This window comes from Paroedura picta, chromosome 4, assembly GCF_049243985.1.
Source record: "Paroedura picta isolate Pp20150507F chromosome 4, Ppicta_v3.0, whole genome shotgun sequence".
NCBI classification, from domain to species: Eukaryota; Metazoa; Chordata; class Lepidosauria; order Squamata; family Gekkonidae; genus Paroedura; species Paroedura picta.
Window position 1 is genome coordinate 58,802,121 of NC_135372.1, and position 18,266 is coordinate 58,820,386.

The following is an 18,266-nucleotide window of genomic DNA, read 5'->3' on the forward strand; positions in this document are numbered from 1 at the left end:
AGGGAGACATCACCTCACTGGATGAAACTTGGGAGAGTTCTGTATAACTACACTCTGATTGGATTAATTATAAACTCTTTGATTAGACCTAATTATCTAAGTGTAAAATTTGCTCTGTATTGAGAAGCATCAGAAAACAACACACTCTTCAAATCTATTGGAGATCATATTAACTGCATATAAATGGGTCGGGTAGTGGGCAGATATATCTGGGTGAAAAGTCACTAGGCTAATGTGGTTCAAATGCCACAAGTCGTTTTTCTCAATTGGAGGGAAGCACCAGGATGTTTTACCCATCAAGAGTTTCCATATTGTTTCCAGAGGCAGCAACAGTTTCCCCTTTTTGCTCTGGTTGTCATGCTCTTCACCAAAACAGCAAAGATTTTGACAAGCTATAATTGTGCCTTTTGCCAGCCCCTCACTTTCATCTGCACCCTTCCTCCCAGCCTGACTGTAAGTACTGCACACACCACATTTCCTTTTGTATTTGTTTTATTTTGTTACATGTATATTATTTTATTACATTTATATTATTCCTTAATGTTCTGTCATAATCCCTTGTTTCTTGAAAATAACCCATTTTACATTGTGAGCCAGAAACCGTATAATTGGCCTGGTTTTAGAGCCAGATTGAAGTTGGATGCTGGATACCAAAGGAATTGCAACAGACTTCCAACACAAACACTAAATTCCTCCTTCTTCCACCTGATTTCTTTGTGGAATTGAACAGGTAATCTTTGCCTCCTGCCTTGATCTCTCTCCCCCCCCCCTTTATTTTCCAAACAATAAACATACCTCTGGGTCAAAGAATAACTCCCGCTTCAGTATAGAATAGCTCGGCTGAATGTTTGGTTGTTGCCATATTAATTAGGATAAGGAATGTCCCTGTGTTTTGATTTAGTACTGCTAGTATTTGCTTAGGGTTATTTCCCCATACACACACTATTGTATCAACTCCCAGAATAAACTCTGTATTCCTTTGAAATCAGGTCTTTGTCATCTTTTTCTGTCTGAAAACTCACCACTCACAGACCCCTCTCTAGGTAAGATCCCAGTTTTCTGTACCCTGCACAAACACACAAGCTAAGTCCCCATGTGATATGAATGTATATTCACATGTTTGTGGGGGTGTGGTAACCTATCCAAATATACCTTTGCCAAGTTAAATATTTACCAAGCTGTAAAATATCAACGACCACACAGGAGTAGAGATCAGGGTGTGCAGCTGTCAAATTGCAATCAACAACAGATTGGTTGGAATATGCTGTGCTAGCAGGTACCTCCTTCCTGGATGAGACACTTAATAAAGGTCAATAGTAGTTAGATGGCCATTTTTATCTGGGACCTCCCTTGCTTACCCTGTGACCTGCTGCCACGTGTCACTGATAGTTACTGCAATGGAACAAGGCTCCTGTGGAGATTTTTCCTGAATAGTCTTCAAAAGCATAAAGGTAAGAAAGAGATCAAGTGTTTCTGAGATATTTTGTGCCACTTGGGGAAAATGAGATGAATGTATTGATTGTGTTCAGTATTTTTACCCCCTGGATGCTGCAATCCATTGTGTGGCTCTGCTGTTTTTACTTCTATGCTAGGGGTGAGCTTAAGGTTGCAGGTGGGGCCTGTAGAGCTCCTTGAATTACAGCTCATCTCCTGGCCTCCCTGGTGAAAATGACTGCTTTATAGACCAGACTCTATGCCGTTGTACCCTGCTGAGTTCCCTCCTCACCTCAAACCCTGCCCTGCCTTGGCTCCACCCCCAATTGACAGTTGTCAACCCTAAGTAAGTGATGTTCTGGTCTGGTGGTCAGTAACCTGGCTGGAAAGGCTTTCCTCCTGCCCGCATAATCTGCCAACACATAACAACTTGCTCGGCATTCCAAGGGGGAGATTTTAGTACTGCCTGTGCCCCATTCTGGTCTAAATCATTTTCTTTAAAAAATAACTAGAACTTGGAGAAAAAAATGGGATTTCCCCATCCCCTCTATATAGTCCCAGTGACAGCTGAGTGTTTAATTGCTTGTGGGCATCTGTTTCATCTGTGGTATGCATATGTGTTGAACTGGTGCTAGAATGAAATCAGGAGACAGTAGCAATTCCAGATTAATGTAGAAAAAAAGAAATGAAGATCCTTCTGCAGTGATCTCTAGGTACTAGGCAACAGATAATGGTCTGTAATTTTGCTATATCACAGGCCACCGATGACAGGACACCAAAGTTTGAATGGGCAGACCACAGCAGGGATTTAAGAAGCAAAACCAAACTAAGTTTTGCAGGGCACAAAATCATCAGTGAAAACTACTGAGGAGTCAAAATCTTAAAGGGAGAATTCAGAAGCTGATTTAGGAAATTATTCAAGTCCGGGAATGGAGTATTTTTGGCCCAGTTCATGCCCAGAGCATGGCAGAGAACTAGAACAACTAGTGGCCTTGGCTGATTCAGCAGCTGTGCCATACAGCTGAAATATAGCAGTACAATTGTTTCAGAATACTGCCTGGAGTGGGTTGTAGAGACCACATCATCCCAGTCTGGTCCCACTTATACTGGTTTCCAATTAGCTTCTGGACTCAATTCAAGATTCCAACATTGACCAATTTTGCTCAGGACCAAGAAATCTAATGGATTTCCTACTTCCATATCTACTCACACGACCACTGTTGTTCACCTCCAGGCACCTTTTTTGTTTTTGTTTTTTTGATGCCCTCATCATCTCATTGGTAGAAATTTGAGAAAGGGTCATCTTAATCATGGGACCAAAATTATGGGATTCTTCTCCAGGGAGACCCATCTGGCCCCACCTGTCATTGTCTTCTGCCCACAAGGAAGTCTTTCTGTTTTGTTTTTAATTAGGTATTCCTTCCATCCTGTATGTGCATTTTAATTGTGTATGTGTTTTCTTTTACTGAATGTAAATAGATCTGTATTGTCTGTGAAGTTTTGTTTTTAAAAACTTATTTCAATATGATTAACATTATAAAAGAATGTTGATGTATTGCTAGTATACAGTACTAAGCATCTACACTTGCTTTACTGTGGAGTTTTTGGTGAAAGTAAAATGATTTCCAGTACAAATGCTTTACAGGGTTGCTTTTCACTGCTTCCCTTAGAGCATATCCTAAAGTTCGTTAAGAGAATACAGATAACATGGTTTACATAGAGTTAACCATGTCTCCAGTACTCAATGTGACATATCCTTCACTATTAGAAATAATCTTACATTCTAAAACTGAGACTCCTTGGGGCTCTTCCTGTTGTCACTTGCACTCTTCTACTGTATGCAAGACTTCATCCCTCCTTAGGGGATAGTTCTCTCTCTTTCTCCTTCTGCATGGTGACCATCACCCTGTGTTACTTTCCTTAACCAATGGCCAGTTTTCCACTTTAGAATTAAAGCCACCACTATGTCTCCCTGCCACAAAGCCCCATTTGTCATGATTGATCAATAGTCTACTAGGTTGCCCCGCCATTGTAAGAGGGACGAGAAGCCCCATTCTCATGTGTGAACGTACAAATTCATGTACACTGGATCCTTGATATTTTTTAAAGGAGATCAATAATTTTCATGGTTTTGTACATGTGTTACCACAGTGATTAAATTTGTACCATTTATGCTTCCTCTAGTGGGTACAAGATGGACTCCAATGTTGGTGATTGTGACTTCACAATTGATGTAGCATTGCTACTAAACTCCTTATGAGCGCTGACTTATTTACACTTTGAATATTAATCTAAAACTCAATGAATAGATTTGAGCAGGTTGCTGAGCAGGCTTGCGTAGGAATGCTCTCTAAGTCACATAAAGAGCAGGCAGATCTCGTGCCTTTGATTGCTGTAAAACAGATGATCTTTGATCTGCAATAAAATCCTTGAAAAGATGTACTACAGCATTTCAAATGTGTCCAGATATTAGATACTCTGAAGGATCACTGGCACACATCCAACTCAGTTTCAATCACATGTTTTTAGGTATCCCCATTAATTAGTTTCAAACTAGTAGTCCTGCAGTTCTTGTGAATTCCATGTTCCTCAATTGAACTCACTCTGCTTACAGTGCCTCTTCCCTCTCAGCCATTTAATATTCTTAATCATTGGCGGTTTCATTATTTGGAATGCAGTGTTTTGAATGTATTTGCATCTGAGAAGTCCCATGGCATTCGTCACCATATAAACAGCAGATCAGCAGCCACTTCAGATTACTCATCAGAATTCACCAGATTTCTTGGGATTATGTTGTTTTCTTAGGTTTCCTACTGAAGCCACAGAAACAAACTGGATTCCCAGCCTTTAAGGGTGGCCCGGAGTTCTCTTGGAATTACAACTAATCTCCAGACATCAGTTAACCTGGAGAAAGTGTTGCTTTGGGATAGCAAACTCTATGGTATATCTTCAGGGAAAGGTGGCATATAAATGAGATAATTAATTAAATGAAAATAGATCGTGGGTGTCAAACATATGGCTCTCAGACTGGAACTGGCTCATCAAGGGCCCATATCCAGCCCACACAAGCAACTGGCTGCCTCCTGCTTCCTTCCTCAGGGCTGCTGCTGCCACCACATTGCAGCTTCCTTTCACTGGTCTCCCTCAGTCAGCTGAGGAGAGGTGCAAAACCAAGGCTCCTTCCCTCCATTGGCTGTTACATCCTCCCCCCCCCCCTCCTAACTGAGACGGAAAGGGAGGTGGGAGGAAGAAGAGAAGGGGAGGGAAAGAGGCAGCGAGAGAGAGAGATAAAAAATACCAATGAAGTTTTATTCAAGATATAAGGTTCTGCCTGCATGCATACTTCATCAGAGACAGAGGAAAGGGGGATTCTTCTGACCAGCACAATTTAACATGAGATCATCCAGCTCTGTTGTTTACTTTGAGACCTGATCGCACACATGCATGTTAAAAGAAAGGAAAGGGCCATGGGGAAAAGATGCCTTGAGATAAGGAGAAACAGGAATTAAAAGGAAATTATTTGAGGGGGGGATTGTTAATTTTTTTTAGATTTGATTTCTCTGTACCTGTCTGTGATTTTATTTTCTTTCCAAAAGACCCTGATTAGGAATTACAACATTTGAATTGTATTCCATTATTTAACAACTGGATGTAGATAGTGAAGTATTTAAAAATACATTTATGGTTCCATATGTTCCAGTTCAGCACGTCTCCCTCTCCCCCTTGTACTTTGCAGTCTGATTTTCTTCACATTAACCCCTCCTCCTTTGTTTTTTAAACTGTTTCATTATCATCACTATCACTGAGTGAATTTTACCTTGTCTGAAATCAACACATTATTTCATTCCCCCTTTCCAGGGCCCATTCTGCACATGTTGGATAATGCACTTTCATTGCACTTTAGAAGTAGATTATCCTGTTCCGCATAGGAAAATCCAGCTGCAGAAGCACATTGAAAGTGCATTATCAAATGTATTCAGAATGGGCCCAGGTCTAGCAAATGAAGAAAAAAAAGAAACCTGACAGTACAGATTGCAATTTTTATTAGTGGAAAGGAGCAAGAGTCCAGGGGCACCACACGGCCCCTTTCCCCCCCATGGATCAGGACAGTAGCCTCTCCCCCCCCCCCCCGTTCCCTCTTTAAGGATTCTTGGAGGGACATGCCATTGCACTGTGGGGGGCCCCCTCTGCTCCTGCCGCAATTGTACTCTGGTAGGACCCCATGCATCCTTAAAATGGTCCTACAGATTCTTAAACCACCCCCGATTTTTATAAAAGAAAAGTTGTGGCTTGGAAAAGAGAGAACTGGTGAGGAGAGGGAATGTGATAAAGGCACAGTCATTTGTATTTACAGCACGTATTTTGTGAATATGCCTGTAAAGCATTGCTGAGTTTTGACAGGGACGCTTGAACAAAGCAAGCAATTTCATGATGCACTATTTCAAATAGTTTCACAAAGTAACAAAAAGAATTGAAAACATCACACTGTGGAATGCAAACAGAAAAGCTACTGAAGTGCAAAATGTTTTTAAAAGCTGATAAAGGAAAATTCTCTTTGTTCCTACTCACATATGATCTGCCTTGAATCTCAGCAAGAAAGGCAGAATACAAGTAAATAAATGAATGAAATGTTGACAAACTTTATAAAACAAGACTTAATAAGTGCTTTCTTGGTGTGCTAGAAGTAGAAAAAGGATGGCTTACAAATACTTAGGGCCATTTCGCACGGCTTCAAAATAGCACAATGGTTGCTAATTGGAAACGCTACTAATTTGCCATAACCCACGACGTCGTAGACAATCTGCAACAATCCTGAAACCGACCCGCAAAAAGCGCTTCGTTGTGGCGCTTTCAGGGGAATCCAGAAAAGTGGATTCACCCTCCGGATAGCGATACACTCCTGCAACCAATCTGCAACAGTAGCGCTAAAGACCTGTGCGTTACCATTGTTGCTGGTTCTTCAAAGTCCCTCCCCCTGGCTCTCTCCTCCAAACTTCCGGCGAAGCGATCGCCATTTTTTTTTCTCCGAGCGAGCGGGGATAAACGCACCGGCGAGCCTCTTTCTGTTTAGAGGCTTCCCTGGCTTCAGTCCTTCACCTTTAGTCACCAAGCACAAACCACTGAAAAGCCTGTTTGCTGAAATAAAGTCCCTTTATTTTTTACAAATAAATTCAGCCGAAAATCGGGCCCGTGAGAGGGGGGGGATTTTTTTTTTATCACTCGAGGCAGCGTGCAAACGATCATACAATCAAACGACAGCTCACATTAGGCAGCTGGATGGGTCTCTCCGTTGCAACGAATCTACCTAGATTCGTTGCTATGGGTCATTTTTTAAAAAAAAAAAAACCTTTCTTAAAGGGAAGGGGGCTGTTTGGGAGCATGCTAATGGCTGCCCATTGGCTGCTTGACGGCCAGGGGCGGGACGAGCTTGGCAATAGCGCTTCCTTTCTAGCGATTTCTGCCGAGACCGGAAGCCTGTGGGAAACGCTAAAAAACGCAACTGATTCCACTACAAAGGCAGGTATGCATAACGACGAATTCCACTATTTTAAATGGCGATTTTTCATTCCGCAAACAATTTGCAACAAAGATCCCCGTGCGAAAAGGCCCTTAGAATGCTGCCATACATTCTTAAAACATGCATGGCCCAATAGTCACAGGAGAGCTCCAAACTGTTACCAGAAACGCGTGTCCTGCAACATGTGCATATTCAGCAGTGGGGAATGAGCTTAGGGAGAGGTGGTAACATAGCGAAATGGATCATTAGCCAATGTTTATGAGATGATTACACCCTTAAGAATTCAAGGCAGACAACAGGTATGTAAAAATAACAATCTTTATTGAAGAGAAAATAATAGGGAAATATCTGTATATATATATATATCACGCTAGCAAGCAGTCGTTTAGGAAAAAATAGAGTGGGAAAAGAGCTTTCAGTATAATGACTGGTCTTGAAGAGTAGAAAGGCAGAGAGTTGTAACACGATCCAGCGTGAAGGGAGCTTCCAATGGGTCTCGAATCAGAAAGCACAATTTTCTATGGAGCAGGATGCTGGGCAATGCCCTGGCCGGGTCCAGAGATAGGTGTTAACAGGCTTAGACAAAGTAGTTAATGGATCTAAGAAAAGGAGCCATCAAGGCCCATTATGCACGGAGTGGAAGGTCCGCATTCGGGGTGGAATGGGGGCGGCTAAAATCACCAATTATGCACGCTGCAGGTGGCAACTGGGCGCAGAGTCAATGTATGCCGCTGAAAAAGCTGCGTTAGCGAGATGCGGAAGAAAGTGTAGCTTCCTGCAACCAGGGCACAGCCAGAAGCGGCTCCGGAGTAGCCACGTGCATAATCGGATACTCTGGGTTTTGCCACCGTTGCGTTCCGTCCTGTGCGTAAGCGGTTTGCTTTGCTTCTTCCTCCTCCGCATTCTCCATGTGGCCGTTTCAGCGACAGTGCATAATAGGCACATGTCTCAACTGGTCTAACTGCTGAGGTTAGGGAAGAGATTTCCCCCGACAGAAGGGCCAAGTATGAGTCATTGGTGTAAGACAAAGTGGTATGCCTAGGAGCCCTTGGACAAATAGCCAGGTCTCTGAATCAGTAATACAATGGGGTGGGGGAGAAGGAGGAGAGCAATATTCGAGTCAGGTGATACCTGTGATTCCCAACCTGTAGTGAAGGACAAGCTGAAGAGAGGGGCTTCCAAGATGGATTCTGGCCCAGCAGTGTCTGGCCAGGTATTTACAGGGTCTGGCTTTGGCACAAGTCTAGACTATTGAGCAGCACTACTAGTTGTGGAAAGGACAGGGTGCCAGCCAGAGAGGCAGGGGTCCTGCCATACTTAACAAAACAATGTTATTTAATCTCTCTTCAGGGGCCAGTGTTAAATTTCACAATAACCGTTCCATCCTAAACACAGTTACTTCCTTCTAAGTCCTGGTCTTAGAAAAGGGTAACTCTGTTTAGCACTTTCATGCGCTATGCACCTCCACCAAAGCCCAAGTCCTCCTAGGATCTTCTCGGGTGCTCTTTGATATTTAAAGCTGCCACTGCCTATCCCATTCAGAATTTAGCTTTGTGTTATTTTGGAGCAGGTGCTTCACCGCACTACTTTAATCTCCACTTTATGGATCCTTTTAGATGCAAGCATGCAACCATGTGATAATTACAGTTTGAATCCGCCAGGGATTTAAATGAGCAGAGCTCCAAAGGCTTCAGCGAGAGTAAACCAGTTTATTTCACCAAAGGGCTATAGTTACTCATCAGAAGTAATAAATGCAATAATGTGCTCATGGGTATAGGGGCAAAATGCTGACCTGTACCTTGGATTGGAGCTCTAATATGAGAGAGCCCCTTTGGGCATCAGGCCTACAAGCAAATTCTGTACATGGAAGCAAAAGGAGGATATAATTATTTCCCAGAAACACACTTGGTTTGCTTATTCGCACCCAAATACCCAGTACATCCTCTGTTAGCAGTTTCAAAGAATTGCTGTGTTCTAATTTCAAGAGCCTGCTGTATGCTGACCTTTTGTTTTATTTTCTATGAAAAAAATGTAATTATGTGTGTTTCCCATATAATAGACAGTAGCACAAGAGCTGTCTTTCAGTAGAAAGCTTTCCATCAGGCTGTGAACAGGGCAACGAGGGCCAAGGAAACAGTGAGTCAGAATATATAGAAGCAGTTGTTACGTAAGGCAGAAAGACATGAAAAAAGCTGGGAGTATGTTACTGTCCATCTCAGAAAATGAGAGTTTTCATGTCAACTGGATATCAGGTGCAGTGGTTCCTTGGTAGCGAGTTCTGTGTTTGCCAATCAAGATTTGCAGAGTGCACCAATGGCATTCCAAGAATTTGACTTTCATGTACAGCTTGCCCAATATATAAGCTGCCTGAGCTCATGTTTGATTGAAAAACATGCTCAGCTAATGAGATCATACTGGAAAGTAACTTAAGACCAGCAGATATAAAAATGGAAAGCTAACCATTCTTCTTAGAAACAGAACAGCCATTAGCAAAGGCTAAAAGAACTATGACCCTTGTCACGTTCTAGTGATCTGTGGATGCAAACAGTATTCTTTATCAGAGTGTTCTGCTCAGGCAAGTGGCAAAATCCAATCAGACAGTTCAAGCTAGAGTATATGAGTTGTCTTGACCGATCGGAAGTGAGGGATGGCGTGGCCAGCACTGCTGGTCATCTTATCTGCTAAGCAAGTGTATTAAACTCAGTCTACAGTTCGGTGGGTGGGGTGACACTGAGAAATGTGAGTCCACGTGGGGGCTTATGAAAGTGGAAAGGACCTCCACCCCCAAGTGTTATTCCTCCATGCAAGTTTTGTTCTACAACTTTCCTTTTGGTCATGTAGGCTGCATGGTTTACCACATATCTGTAATGATCATAGAGACAGTGAACATGGAGGAACCTACCTTTCCCTGTAGCAAAAGAACAATGAGATGACATACCACCTCTGCCCACTCCCAGGATGAGACCCATGCTGAAGACACCTGAACCTAGAGATAAATAGGGAATGGATATTAATTTCTATCTGCCTGTCCTCGTATAAACAGACAATCCAAACTTGTATTGAACAGCATCAGGAATGGAAAGCAGAAGGCAAGTAAGACAAAGGGGTTACCAACTTTCTACAACAGTGGTCCCCAACCTTTTTATCACCGGGGACCAGTCAACGCTGGGGACCACTCACCGGGGACCACTCAAAGCCTTTTACTGAGGCCCGGTGGAGGGGGGGTAGTTTACTCCTCTACTCTCAACCACTGTCCTAGTGCTCTCTGATCGCTATGGTAATGTTTAAACATCCCTTCAAAATAAGATACAGACATGCCACAACAATGAAGTGTGTTGTAAAGGGCTGGGGGGGGGATGAAGTAAAGGGCCGGGGGGGGGGGAGAAGGTGTCCTTCGGGGCCCACCTCCAATTAGTCGAAGGACCACATGTGGTCCATGGCCCACAGGTTGGGGATCGCTATTCTACAATAAGCAAGGTTCCTGCATTTTTGAAAGCCTCATTAAAACATCCCTGAATAACTACTGGCTATCAAGCCACTTTTCCAGTGATCTGAAAATGTCAGTTCAATAGTTTTTTTATACTAATGCAATGATACACTCATGCCCCTAAGATCAAGAGAGTTTTTTGTTTTTGTTTTTAACATCAGACTGCCTGGATCATTATGGCCATAGCTATTCAGTTCCTTCCCAGAACTAAAGCAAAACTAACTTGCTTTATCACCCCAGAGAAAACAGTAAAGACTGGTGTGGTTTCAGACATCCTTTAAATACAATAATGAATTGTTGATAAAATCACATGTGTCCAAAATAGCCTTTCTCTGTGCCTCTTTATAAAAGCAACAATACATTGATTGCTTAGCCAAAAGCTGGCCTGGCTTCAAGTTTGTTCTGAATTACAGTGAAAAGAACAACAAAATTTGAGTCCAGTGGCACCTTGAAGACCAACAAAGGTTTATTCAAGGCGTGAGCTTTTGTGCGCAGGCACGCTTCCTCAGACAAGAATTGAATGTCACATGAACACAGCAAATCAGACTCATAGGCATTCATTCGCCTGAGTCATGCTAAAGAACAAGACATCATAATTTTTTTTAAAAAAATTCCCAGTATCAGAGATCCTAAAACCTCTTTGTGATTACATCTACCTATGCAGTTACATCCCAGCTTTTTATCGAGAGAAGCTATCATGGAAAGGTTTTTCTCTGGAATCCTATTATAAAATAGAACTGCTGATTTAGAAGATGAAGCCTAGTTTGATGCAGTAGCCATCCATAAGCATATATGTGCACAGATAGACAAAGACTGAGATAGATTTACTTTATTTATATTCTGCCTTTCTCCACAATGAAGACCCGGGCTGAATCTGCACTGGGCTTTTTATCCCCGGTGAACCTGAATTTTAAAAAATCATCTATATGTTATTCTATTTCCATTCTGATATTTAGTGTTTTAAATTTTCCCTGTGCAACATCTATGATTGATCGGCGGTGATACCACCTTTTCTCCATGATATCCAGGAGCGGATATAAATTGCTACATTGAGGGAAATGCCCCGAAAGCCTCAGTATTAAGTGTAGATGTCTGTGTTTTGTTGGATTAACTTCCTCCCCTGTACCCCCAACGGTGATGTAACAAAGCAGTCTGTTGCTGATTGATCAGGATGTCAGTTCAAAGACTGCCTGGTTCCCAGTTGCATTCTCTCACAAGACTTATTTTTGCATTCATTTATAAAGTGACTGTGCTCCAAGAGCACACTTCTATGTGCCGAGATTTGCCTTTCAGATTGCCTCCCCACCCCTCATCCCCCCCCCTGCTCATTCAGGAAAAGAAAAAAAAACAAGCAACCTTGTACTCCATTTTCCCACACACACACAAGCTTTGGCTGTAGAACGGCAGGAAATAAACCCCTCTGCAGCCTTGTGCTCCTTCAGTGCTGGCTGGAGACAGCCCTGGAAGGGATTCCTGAATGGATGAGTATTAATTAATTTTTAATGTTTTTTTTAGATTTGTTAAACATTTACTGGGTGATATGACCTGCCCCCCCCAAAAAAATGGCCAATGATGAGCCTGGAGGGGGTAGGAAGGGAAGGGTCCCCCATGCCTCCCAATCATATTCTTCACAATCGCGCCACTTCTGGGGTTTCTCAAAGTCTGAAGCATGTTTTGGAGGTTTCCCAATGGCAAAAAGGTTGAGAAAGGCTGGCCCACTTTGGGATCAGGGAGACATTTTCTTCCAAGCCAGATTGGCCAGGGATCCTGAAGGTTTTTTGCCTACCTCAGGGGATACAGCAGGGATCACTAGGAGAGTGGGGAGGTGACTGTGAATTTCCTGCATTGTGCAGGAGTTTGACTAGATGACCCATAGAATCATAGAATCATAGAGTTGGAAGATACCGCATAGGTCATCTAGTCCAACCCCCTGCACTATGCAGGACACTCACAACCCTATGGCTCGTCCATTGTAACCTGCCACCCCCTTAAGCCTTCACAAAATCATCGTCTCCGTCAGATGGCTATCTAGCCTTTGTTTAAAAATGTCCAAAGATGGAGAACCCACCACCTCCCAAGGGAGCCTGTTCCACTGAGAACCTGCTCTAACTGTCAGGAACATCTTCCTGATGTTTAGACAGAATTTCTTTTGAATTAATTTCATCCCATTGGTTCTGTTCCGTTTCTCCGGGGCACAAGAGAACAACTCTGCTCCATCCTCTATATGACAGCCTTTTAAATACTTGAAGATGCTTGTTAAATCCCCTCTCAGTTGTCTCCTCTCCAGGCTAAACAGATCAAGCTCCCCCAACCTTTCTTTATACATCTTGGTCTCCAAAACCCTCACCATCTTTGTTGCCCTCCTCTGGACATGCTCCAGTTTGTCTACATCCCTCTTCAACTGTGGTGCCTAAAACTGAACACAGTACTCCAAGTGAACCAGAGTAGAGTAAAGCGGTACCATCACTTCCCATGATCCGTTTGATACAGGCCAAAATCCCATTTGCCTTTTTAGCCACCGAGTCACACTGTTGACTCATGGTCAATGTGTGGTCTACTAAGACTCCTAGATCCTTTTTGCACATGCTACTGCCAAGGCAAGTCTCCCCCATCCTATAATGGTGTATTTCGTTTTTCCTACCTAAATGCAGAACTTTACATTTGTCCCTATTGAACTTCATTTTATTCAGTTTAGCCCACTTCTCAAGCCTATCAGGATCATCCTGTATTCTGATTCTGTCTTTGGTTGTGTTTGCTATCCCTCCCAATTTAGTATCATCTGCAGATTTAATAAGTATCCCCTCTAAACCCTCATCCAAATCATTTATAAATATGTTGAACAACACAGGCCCCAGGACAGATCCCTGGGGTACTCCTCACTCTTCTCCAAGAGGATGCTGAACCTTTAATAAGTACCCTCTGGGTATGATCTGTCAACCAGTTATCAATCCACCTGACAGAATTAGGATCCATACCGCATTTTACCAACTTGTCAACAAGAATATCATGTGGAACCTTATCAAACGCTTTACTGAAATCCAGATAAACTATGTCCAAAGCATTTCCCTGATCCAGCAAGGTAGTCACTTCCTCCTAAAAAGAGATAAGGTTGGACTGACATGGTTTGTTCTTGCAAAACCCATGCTGAGTCTTAGAAATCACAGCTCTCTATTCCAGCTGCTCAAGGACAGAGTGTTTGTGTCATGATGTCCCTTACAGCTGTATGTTTCTATGCCACAATCTACAAACAAAGGCTGAACCAGGACTGCTTCACAGTATTTCCTTAAATGCAAAACTAGTTTTTTTCCCCCCATGTATTACAGCACTTCAAAATGTGGAGATTCACAGGCAAACTGCATGTGGATGTATATGTGTGTACATGCATGTTCATTGTTTCTTTAGGTCTGACTAATATTCTTTCAGTTGACCTTTACGTGCTAGGACCTATCCTAAGATTAAGTAACAAGCCCAGTGGCCAACTCTGGCCTTCTCTTTGAAGGACCATATTCTCCACCTGCAGAGCCAAGAGATGTGTATGGCCATGGGAAAGGAACCTTGGGGTTGGGCATTGGCCTATAACCCCTGATCTTCCATTCACCATCATGAAACCACATTCTGGGGGGGGGGGTTACATGCTAATTTTTCCAAGGAAAGCAAAGATTTGGAGCAAGTGAAGCACTCTTGATAAAATTCATTTGAGCAAGAGCAACTCAGACTTACTTGGGGGGCTCTTGTTCCTGTGGGGGATGTGCATTAGGAGATGGACACGGCATATAGGCTGGGAAGCCTGGCAGCAGCATCCCCAGAGTGCAGGCAGCTGGCGCATGTTAGCACATGAAAGAAGGGCCAGGCTGGGTGCTCACCTTTATAAGGGAGCGCCCAGTGGAGTTCTGTCTCTTCTCCCTCTCAGCACGGCTGTTGAGGCAATCCACTCTCCCTCCTTTGGTTAGGATAGGGATTTTTTGCTTCTGTTTGTTAAGTAATGTAATGTTATTTAATGGTTGCATGTCATTATCACAGCTGACAAGTTTAGGCATGGGGAGGATTGTTTGTGGTGATGGCCAAGCTTTTGTGCTGGCCTCTCCAGAGTTTGGGAGCTCCTGTAAGGCGCTATGACGATGTGGGCCAGGAGGCACTCCACCAAGGCATGAGAGGGCCATGATGTGGCTCACATTTCTGGGTGACTGGAGACCCCAACAGAGTCTGATGCCCAGCAGGTTTTCTCCAGTAGTCACCTCCTGTGGGATAGCTCACCAGGAGAACCAGGGCAGTGGGCTGCTATCTGCCTTTGCAGTTGGAAAGCCACATATGGGCCCATGCTGCGCCACACTCAATTATGAATAAAGCTGTGGCCAAGTTTTGCCAAATGCAAGGTGTCAGAGTCTTCATTATGACACAAACAATATCCTCCTGCAGTAAAAGTGGAGATAGCTTTGGGATCATGCAGGTTTTAGAATAATAATATTGCTTCTAATCATTTCTCAAACTATACATGAGTTCTGCACAGCCTAGCTTCTGTATTCTCTGGAGGATCTACCCTCCTTTCCCCTTTGCCCGAGACTTAACAACAGGGAAATCTTGGCAGCTCTGCTCCTGCAATTCTGCCTTGGTGAGTTCTGCTTTTAGAAGCGCTTCCTCTGTCTCTATCTGAATTGGCAGTGGTATGTTCACAGTCAATCATCTTTTCCATTCCCTCATTGCTGCTTCAGGCAATGGCTTAACAGCAGCCACAGCCGGTTAGTTCCTTGCCTTTGTTGCACCTGATTCCAATTTTCACTCCTCCTTACTGCCTGTCTTTGGACTCATTGTATTTGGCAGAGTAAGAAGCTCAACTAAGTGGGCTGCCAGTAGAGTCAGTTCAGCAACTACTACTGAGTGTACTTCCCCCCCCCTCCCCACAGAAGTGCAACCCTTGGATTTCTAGTTCATCTTCATTGTTCATTACCCACCACACCCCATCTCCTGTATTTTCTTCACTATACCCCAAGTGAACGTATCCCCCTGGGACCCATCTATTACTGCTAACCCTCTTCATTAGATGGTACCAGAGCTATCCCAGATCTCAAATCTATTCTTTCCTTTACACCTTCATTTCCTATGTATTTATCCTTATCCATTGTTCCTCTTATATATTTGTGAAACAGGCCTGGGGGTGGAGACTGTCCTCCCTGTCCGAGATTGAATAGGGCCAATCAGGATGTGGTGCTGTCTGGCCTCATGATTGGCCCTCCCTCTCCACCTCCCATCCTCCCTCCTTGCCCACTCTCAGGGAGGGAAGATTCCTTTCCCTGTGACCTGCAAAGAGCCCATGCCACCTCTACGATGTGGCTTAAGCACTTGGCGGGCTCCAGGGAAGCGGCCGTGGCAACAGTGGGGAGGGGGGAAGTTCCATTCCCTAGGGCCTGGCAAGCGCTCTCGCTGCCTCACAGAAGCGGCGAGAGCGCTTGGCAGGCCCCAGGGAGGCGGCCATGATGCCGGCGGCCCACGGGGGCCTGGGGGGGGCTTTCAAAGCCCGTTCTTATTAACAGGCTTTGCAGCTAGTATATTTATAACTTCATTTATATTCCACCCATTCCCATGGAGACTGCTCAGGGCATGGTTACACATGCATTGTCCCCACAAAGGACCTTGCTCCAAGATCCTTGTCATATAGCCAGAAACTGGTGTAGAGTAGCCCTCAGCCAGAGGGCCTGCAGCTAGAGTCAATCTTCATTGGAGGAAGCAGGTGCACCTGGGCTCCATCTACCCTGACAGGTGCACTGATCATCTGACAGGTGTCAGGATAGATTGCCTCCTCTGCTTGGGGTTTGCTGGGGTCTTGGCCTGTGGCCTCCAGTGCTTCTCCTCTGTTGAGTCTTCTGGGCAGGTCATTGCCTTGTTCAGAGGCTTGACATAGTAGGACAGAGTCTCAGCCTGACTGGTTCCAGGCTGCTTATCTCTGGTGGATCAGGCAGCTCCTGATCTGTGGCAGTTGGGTCCACTGGTGCCTCTGGGAGATCCTCTGCCTCTGGAGCGCCCCCTGGTGATGAATCTGAGGGTGCGGGCATGACAGCAGCAAGTCAAATGCTCATGATCAGCTATGTTGAATGCTGGTGTGAGATCTAGCACCATAAGCATTGCCAACCCTCCTTGATCTGCCTCTGGAGGTCATCCATAAGAGTGACCAGAGCCATTTCCACCCCATGGCCAGACCAGATGCCAGACTGGAATAGACCCCCTAGGAATGCTTATCATTGATTCACAGACACCCGCTCAACCACCATTCCGAGAAATGCTGGTTGTGAGACTGGATGGTAGTTGGCGGGGTTCCACACATCAAGTGATGGTCTCTTCACTTGATCTCCTTTAAACTCTCCCAGAATGTCCCTGAGGAAAGAGAGAGATTTACAGTTTCCCAGAGATGTTTCCTGATCCTTTTATCACCCACTCTCATGAGCCATGAGGGACAGGGGTCCAGAATCTTCATGATACACTAGCCAGCCATGGTATAATGGTTAGAGTCCTGCACTAGGATCTCATAGACCCAGGTTCAAATCCCCACTCTGCCACGGATGTTTGTTAGATGACCTTGGGCCTATCACATACCTTCAGCCTAACCTACCTCATAGGGTTGTTGTGAGAATAAAATGGAGGAGAGGAAAATGGTGTAAGCCAACTTGTCCCCATTGGGACCCAACTGCCCATCTGTTAAAGGCAAACAACAATACTGTAATACAAAAAATACCATCTACAACTAAAAAACACTAGCACAAAAGTATCACACTTCCAAAGTCACTATCTCCACCCATGTGTAGTCCCCAGTTCTTGCCATATTTGAATTTTCAAAGGCTTGCCAGTCCAAGGGCATCTCTTTGTGTGTTATTTTTCTGAATGAAGACAAACCACATCTGCAGACATTTTTATTTATACCCAGCCCAGAGTGTGATCAACCACAGAGGCAGCCATAGAAAGGACTTTCAAAGGAGGCCTCCATTATGTATTCTGATGATGTTATTTTCCTGTCACTGCATGGCCTTCTAATGCTGATTCCCCCCCCCCAAGCCAATGCTTTTCCCATCACCAGACAGTTCCCATCTGTCAGTATTATTATCTCTGCCAAATCTCCTGTGTTGAGCAAGAGGCAGCCTAGCTATGAGATGGCTTCACTTGCTACCTCATTATGGGCACTAAGTAAAGTGGACTATTTTTGAAATGTATATGTTTGTTTTTGCATTTTTATACTACCCTTCCAAGGAGCTCAGGGAGGTTTATATCATAAGTGAATTCAGATGTTTCATTTCCCAAGATTATAGCAACACGGTCATTTCCATCCCCCTGCTTCTTCTTGCTTAGGCACCACAGCATCCAGGTCTGCTCATTGGGAATGCCAACTGCTTGGGCATCAGAAAGCATCAATACTGAAGACGAGCCTGATAGATACAAAATTTATCTCATCCAGTCTGGTTGCTGGGTAGGTCTGAAGCAGCAGAACAAAGTCTGAGTCCAGTGGCATCTTTAAGAAATTTTACTCATGATGTAAGTTTTCATCTGCATGCACACTTCTTCAGATAGAATGAAATGGAAATTACCCGTCCATGCATATAGCCATAGCCAAAAATTAGCATGCAGCATAGTGATGGCATTTAACAGATTCAGGGACCAAAGTGGAACAACAAGCTTACTTGATATGGTTACCAGTTTATTTGAGCTTAATTTGGGGAGGGGGGGGAGATAGTGAGGAAATAAATATGTCAAATTGGAGACTGATGGGAAGATATATATTTCATTTTGGAATGCATAGCTCTTTGCATGCTTAGCTTTAGTATGCTTAACTTCAGAAGTCAGGAG

General features: G+C 44.0%; 1 protein-coding gene across 2 annotated transcripts in view; it reads left to right on the forward strand.

Moving 5' to 3' along the window:
• Positions 1-1,324: 1,324 nt before the first annotated feature.
• PALMD (palmdelphin) overlaps positions 1,325-18,266 on the forward strand; it is a 61,222-nt gene continuing 44,280 nt past the window's right edge. The window contains exon 1 of one of the 2 annotated variants that reach the window (XM_077333001.1): positions 1,325-1,451. Coding sequence is in view for 1 of the 2 variants with exons in the window: in XM_077333000.1 (XP_077189115.1) it covers positions 17,950-17,954 (5 nt within the window). In the remaining variant the exon portion in view is untranslated. Of the gene's footprint in view, positions 1,452-17,825; positions 17,955-18,266 lie in introns of those variants that run through there. The other variant, XM_077333000.1, reaches the window with a different exon arrangement.